The following is a 7,304-nucleotide window of genomic DNA, read 5'->3' as shown; positions in this document are numbered from 1 at the left end:
AAAAAAAAAAAAAAAAAAAAAAAAAATAAATCTGATTTCTCCTAAATATTCTTTTAAAGGGCTCACCTACGATGATATCCCTTTTAATTAGCTTAAAGTCAAATGATTAGACATCTTATTTATATCTGAAAAAATCCCTCCACCTTCATGTATACTATAATCTAGTCATGGAATGATATTCCGTCATATCCAAAGTCCCATCCAAGGAGAGGGGACTTTGTGTGTCTTGTATCCCATACCAGGGGGTGTGAGCTTTTTTAGAATTCTGCCTACTACAATATTTAATGAGCGATATTTTATTCATCTCAATTCCTGAGTATGCAGAGCTATTCCGATTGATTTTCCTTGACCAGATTATCATAAAGCAAACTAAAATGCTTGAAATTCCCACTTTTAGAACAGCGACTAAAAACTAACAAAAGACATATTTATTTTATTATTTTTAAAATTTTGTCTTTGTTACTATGTGACTATTGGAAGATCATTTAATTTCTGTAAATGTGAGTCTTAATCTTTCAAATGTTGTCTCAAGTAAAACCAGAGAGTATTAGGGTTCTATATTAATATTCCCCAACCATTTTTACTCCGTTTATTACCTCTTGTGCTCCTTTTGGGGGGAGAACAAAACCCTGTGCCCTCTCCCCTTTACACTTGTGGGAAACTCATTCTAGGCGTACCAGGAGGGGCTGATGTAAGCCTAGCCAATCAGCAGACTTCACCTTCCTGGCCACAGGAGGGTGAGTTCAGGGATGGGTATGAGATCCTACCCATGACAACCAGAGGCTCCTTCCTGGCTTACTCCTAATTTTTCTGCCAGAGCAATTCGAGGAAGATGGCTAAAGCTACTGAAATGAAATGACAGAGGTCAGGAGAGGTCAGTGATTATTTTGCTTGCTCTACGGGGGGTGGCGGAGGGGGTAGTGGGGGAAGGCCTATCTGAAGAATGAAGCCAAACAGTAACAAGCAGAGCTAAGAAATGGAAAGAGATATAAAAGCCCTGAATCCTAGCCAGAAATGAAGTCCAGTAAACACAGATCTAATACAGATCCAAGACATGGAAAGAAATGGATTCCTAGGAACATTAACTGAGTCTCTGGATCTAGTATGCCTGTAGCCATTGCAATCGTGAGAAGCTAGGTCGTATGAACCAGGAAGTAAATGTTCCTTTCCTCCCGCCACCACCCCTTTCTTAAATTAGTTTGAATTGAGTTTGTCACTTGCAGCTAAGAGTCCTGATTAACACAATCCACGTAACTGCAAATTTCTGATCAAGGTTCCCGTTTCTGTTGCCAAAAAAAATTGTTTACGAGATGCAAAATATAACCTCAGGTAGGTCTTCAGTATGAAACTAATTATGGAAAATATACTTCAATCTTGGGAGGAATGGAAAAGCCCAGGGGATGCAGTCAAGAATGCGCGGGGGCTCACGCCTGCAATCCGAGCACTTTGGGAGGCCAAGGAGAGAGGATCACTTGAGGCCATGACAGCACCACTGCACTCCAGCCTGGGCAACACAGTAAGACCCTGTCTCAAAAGTAAAATAAAATAAATAACGTACATTTTGTTTGAAACATGGAAGGACATCTTGCATCTTGGCAATTAACTACTGTTAATACCATGACCCGAATGTAAACGGCAATCCGATTTTCCTGCCGTTGCATCTGCAAAATTGCACTCTTGTTTTCTTTCTTCAGCTCCACATTCCCTTAACTAAAATACATGAAGTTCTTCACTCTGTTTTTTTTCTTCTGTGAACAGGAAGTACGTATGGGTAAAAATTACTTCAAAAGTTAACAGGCAAATCTAAATCTCAATTTTTCCACCTTCATTTTGCTTAACCGTGCTTTTATTTGTTTTCCATAATTAATCTGCATTGCTTTTTGTGATAAGGAAAAAACAAACCTTTAAAATCTCTATACCTTATCTTTCCCATGATTTTATACTAAAATTGTTATTAATGAACTTTACCTGCCATCTGGGTTGAACTGTGTTCGCCAAAAATTCATGTACACCCAGAACCTCAGAATGTGGCCTTCGTTTTTTTTCTTTGAATGTTTACTATGCAGCCAGGAGGTGACATCCTCCATCCCCCAGTCCCAGCCCCTGAGACCACAGGGGGTTGGGGGTTAAGGGAAGCATCTATAGACCAAGAAGAAAGTAGCACTAGAGAAGCATCCCAGCAGCCCCACCACGGCCGGTCTTCCCTGGACACCATGAACCACACTGTCCAAACCTTCTTCACTCCCGCCAGCACCCACCATCCCCCGAACTATGAGATACTGAAGGAGGAACATGAGGTGGCTGCGCTGGGGGCGCCCCACACCCCTGCACCCCCGACATCCACCGTGATCCACATCCGAAGCGAGACCTCGGTGCCGGACCACGTCGTCTTCAACACCCTCTTCATGAACTCCTGCTGCCTGGGTTTCATAGCGTTCGCCTACTCCGTGAAGTCTAGGGACAGGAAGATGGTTGGCGACCTGACCGGGGCCCAGGCCTACGCCTCCACCGCCAAGTGCCGGAACATCTGGGCCCTGATTTTGGGCATCATCATGACCATTCTGCTGATCATCATCCCAATACTGATTCTGCAAGTCTATCACTAGATCCAGAGGAATCACCCGGGCCAGGGGCTCCGCCCCTCACCTGCCTCCCATGTACCCCAGCTTCCATTCCTCGCCCTGCCCCCAGCCCATCCTGTGTCAGCCCTTTACCCTCACACACTTTTCTAGTCCAGTTCAATAAAGTGCACGTGCTCCTGTAAAAAAAAAAAAGAAAGTAGCACTAAGGGTTTGGCAGGTTGCCCACTCCTATCCCTGCCTCAGCTAGAGGAAGCCCAGAATCAAGGAGTCACTCCCTTCCAGGTTAGATAAGGCTAGCTGGCCTTTGGATCCCCCAGGAAGAGGTAGGGCAGCAGTGGCATGAGAGGTCCCTCAATAACTCCACACTGGGGTAATATGAACTGGGTTCCATGTCTGTTTCAAACGGTGCATCATCGGGTATATTTTCCTGTCTCTTGCTCCTTTAACTCCTCCAGCTTGGAGAGTTGGTGGGGCTGCTGAAGGATTTGTGACCCCAGGAATCTGAGCAAGTCAGCAGCGGGTGTCCGGGTGAGAGAGAAGAGGAGGCCCCCCATTCCTCAGCCTTGCACCCTCCGGATGGAAGGGAGTGTAAAAGAGATAAAATACCAAGGAACTGAGACCAGTGGTCAGGTGACTTGCTGACACCACTGGCCAGGCCACAATGAGGCCCAGAGGCTGGGAAAGTAACTCCACTCTTGATAGCTACTACATATGTTATCTATAAACCTTGACAATGTTGCAAAGAATGTTATCCCTGCCGGCCAGAGCCCGACACCCAGTCACGTCCTCCACGCTTACACAACCCAGACCCCTTCCTGGAAATACCTCTGTCCACTGGCAATGTACTGCCTTTATCCAGCTCCTGGAAGCCTACCCCTTGCCCTTCCCACGTGTGTCAAATATGAACCGGCAAATCAATGAAGCCAAAGACCGTGAGGTCCTATGCCTAGCCTATGGGCAGTGACACAGTTCTGCCTCAGTTTCTCCTTTAGAGTTGTAAGCCTACAAAAAGGGAAAGGAACTGTTCCTCGGGGAGCTCGGTACTTGGGACGTCAGTCTACCCAGACTCCACGGCCGATCCAAGGTCTCCTCCTTGCTCACTCCGGCGTCTGAGTGGCTTTGTTCACGGTTCTTCCTGCTACATGGGCAGTGAGCGAGTTCTTGCACTGCAGCAGGAACTTTCGGTGGTAGATGATCCTGGTACCTCCTGGTGTAGGGTGCCCGCTGCATGGTGCTGTCATAGGCTGGAAATCGTGCCGCTCTGGGACTTGGCTTGAGTGAGCGGGAGGAGCAGGAAGGGAACCAGCTGGGGGGGTTGAGGTCGTGGGGCGCAGCTGTAGAATGGTGGCTTATCGCAGGTGTAATTTGTTAAAATGATGTCATACTGGATCAGGGCGGGCCCTAAATCCAATGACTGGGGTGCTTCTAAAAAGGCCATGTGAAGACACAGGCACACAGGGAAGACCAAGTCATGACAGAGGCAGAAATTGAAGTGATGCAGCTAGAGACTGGCAGGGGCTGGGGAGGGAGAGGAGGTGGGGCAAGGAAGGTTCTTCCCCGGAGGCTTCGGAGGGAGCACGACCTGCCAACATCTTGATTGTGGATTTCTGGCCTCTAGAACTTTGAGAGAATGAATTTCCGTTCTTTTAAGCTACCCAGTTTGTGATAGTGTGTTGGGCTAGCCCTAGGGAACACCATATTCAATAGTTTCCCTAGTTAGAAATCTGAAAAAAGTTCTTTTTTTTTACCGTCGTTGATGAAAAGAGTCAAACTCTGTAAAACATTTGAGGAGATTTATTCTGAGACAAACATGAGTGGCCATGGCCTATAATACAGCCCTCAGGAGGTCCTGAGAACATGCGCCCAAGGTGGCTGGGGTACAGCTTGGTTTTATATATTTTAGGGAGGCAGGAGATATCAATCAAATACAGTTAAGAAATACTCATTGTGGCCCTGGTGTGGTGGCTCACACCTATAACACCAGCACTTTGGGAGGCCGGGGCAGGTGGATCACTTGGGGGCAGGTGGATCACTTGAGGTCAGGAGTTCAAGACCAGCCTGGCCAACATGGTGAAATGCTGTCTCTACTAAAAATACAAAAATTAGCTAGGCATGGTGGTGCATGCTTGTAGTCCCAGCTACTCAGGAGGCTCAGGCAGGAGAATTGCTTGAGCCTGGGAGGCAAAGTTTGCAGTGAGCCAAGATCGCGTCACTGCCCTCCAGCCTGGTGACAGAGCGAGACTCCATCTCAAAAAAAAAAAAAAAAAAAAAAAATCAGAGCTTAGTTCTCATCCTTTATAATCCTTCCTGCAAAATGTCATTCCTCTTTCCTTTTCTTACCAGTTCATTTAGTTATAAAGAACAAAACTCTCTTCAGGCTAAGAAAAGGGTGGGGAATTACTCACTCTGCAAATTGTCTATTATGCCAGGAGAATGTAGTTCCTGACACAGAGGAGGCCCATTCAACCTGATTTTCTGTTCTAGATAAATGGAAACCCTTATGATTTTCCTAAACACATACACTTCTTTGATCATAGTGGCTTTTTCGGCAAAATATTCTTTTTCTTCTCTAGAAATCAGGATACACAGGCACATGTTCTGCTTTGCAGCACTGTACTTTTTTAGCAAGACAAATAACCTGTGTTCTTCCGAAAATACCAAAAACACCAATTTCATATAATGCAGGGTTCTTTTGAAGGCTACTTGAAAATGTATGTGAAAGCATAGGAAACAGCATCACTTGATACTGACACGATAATATATTATTGTTGTAGGTCTGATCCAAGTCCTGCGCTCCTTTTTAGGTTTTGCTATATTCTTCTAAAGATATACCAATCTTCTCCCCTGATTTTTTTTTGTTTTATTATTTAGTTTTTATTTCATAGTCATATACTTACCTCTGCTCCAGCTAGGCAGGGAGGGGAATAAGGAGCACATGGAACTCAAGGGGAACTGCAGCGAGAGCACAAAGATTCTAGGATACTGCGAGCAGACGGGGTAGAGGGGCGCTCTCCTGAGCTACAGAAGGAATGATCTCGTGGTTAAGATAAAATAAGTCTGCCGGGCGCAGTGCCTCAAGCCTGTAATCCCAGCACTGTGGGAGGCCGAGGCGGGTGGATCACGAGGTCAAGAGTTCGAGACCATCCTGGTCAACGTGGCGAAACCCCGTCTCTACTAAAAGTACAAAAAATCAGCTGGTCATGGTGGTGTGTGCCTGTAATCCCAGCAACTCAGGAGGCTGGGGCAGGGGAATTGCCTGAACCCAGGAGGCGGAGATTGCGGTGAGCCGAGATCGCGCCATTGCACTCCAGCCTGGGTAACATGAGTGAAACTCCGTCTCAAAAAAAAAAAAAAAAAAAAAAAAAAAAAAAAAAAAAAAAAAAAAAAAAAAAAAAAAAAAAAAAAAAAAAAAAAAAAAAAAAAAAAAAAAAAAAAAAAAAAAAAAAAAAAGATAAAACAAGTCAAACTTTAATTAGAGTTGTCCATAGTCAGCGGTGATCTTCTTGCTGACCTTGGCATTCCGGGACCCAAAGCGCTCCATGGCCTCCACAATATTCATGCCTTCTTTCACCTTGCCAAAGACCACATGCTTGCTACCCAACCACTGCGTCTTGGCAGTGCAGATGAAAAACTGGGAACTGTTTGTGTGAGGTCCAACATTTGCCATGGACAAGATGCCAGGACCTGTACGCTTCAGGATGAAGTTCTTGTCATCAAATTTCTCCCCGTAGATGGACTTGCCACCAGTGCCATTATGGCATGTGAAATCACTACCCTGACATATAAACCCTGGAATAACTCTGTGAAAGCAAGAATCCTTACAACCAAATTCTTTCTCTCCAGTGCTCAGAGCACGAACGTTTTCTGCTGTCTTTGGAAAGTTGTCTGCAAACAGCTCAAAGGAGGTGTGGCCCAAGGGCTCGCCGTCAACGGTGATGTCCAAGAACACAGTGGGGTTGACCATGGCTGATAGCATGGGGCTCCTGGCGGTGGCAGCATCTGCAAAGTTCCTGAATTTATTCCCACTCCACCACCCAAGATGATCTGTGGCCCAGGCTGGAGTGCAGTGACACAATCTCGGCTCACTGCTTCCTCTGCCTCCTGGGTTCAAGGATTCTCCTGTCTCGCCCTCCCATGTAGCTGGGACTACAGGCATGTGCCACAACCTCTGGCTAATTTTTTTGTATTTTTAGTAGAGACAGGGTTTCACCATGTTGGCCAGGTGGTCTTGAACTCCTGACCTCATTGATCCTCCTGCCTCAGACTCCAGAACTGCTGGGATTAAAGGTGTGAGCCACCGCGCTCAGCCAGCCCCTGAATTTCTGTGATACTTTCATTACCGCTCAGGTTGACACCTAATTTTACACTATCTTGCAAATTTCTTTTTAAATTGTTCATAAGTATTTTTTCCTTCTCTCCATAACCCAATGGGCTAATAAAGACAGATTGAGGAGCGAGGTGCGATGACTCATGCCAGTAATCCCAGCACTTTGGGAGGCCAATGCAGGCAGATCACCCGAAGTCAGGAGTTTGAGACCAGCCTGGCCAACATGGTAAACCCCTGTCTCTACAAAAAATACAAAACTTAGCTGCATATGGTGGCAAGTGTCTGTAATCCCAGCTACTCAGGAGGCTGAGGCAGGAGAATCGCTTGAACCTGGGAGGCAGATGTTGCAGTGAGCCAAGATTATGCCATTGCACTCCAGCCTGGGCAACAAGAGC

General features: G+C 46.0%; 1 protein-coding gene across 1 annotated transcript; it reads left to right on the top strand.

The window, feature by feature from the left end:
• Positions 1 to 2,176: 2,176 nt before the first annotated feature.
• Positions 2,177 to 2,606, top strand: LOC108291862 (interferon-induced transmembrane protein 3-like). The gene has a single exon (XM_037732737.1). It carries the CDS (start codon positions 2,214 to 2,216, stop codon positions 2,604 to 2,606), a length of 393 nt encoding a protein of 130 aa, XP_037588665.1. The 5' UTR covers positions 2,177 to 2,213.
• The last annotated feature ends 4,698 nt before the right edge of the window (positions 2,607 to 7,304 follow it).

This window comes from Cebus imitator, unplaced genomic scaffold (assembly GCF_001604975.1).
Source record: "Cebus imitator isolate Cc_AM_T3 unplaced genomic scaffold, Cebus_imitator-1.0 Scaffold469, whole genome shotgun sequence".
NCBI lineage: Eukaryota > Metazoa > Chordata > Mammalia > Primates > Cebidae > Cebus > Cebus imitator.
This window is presented reverse-complemented; position numbering and strand designations above follow the sequence as displayed.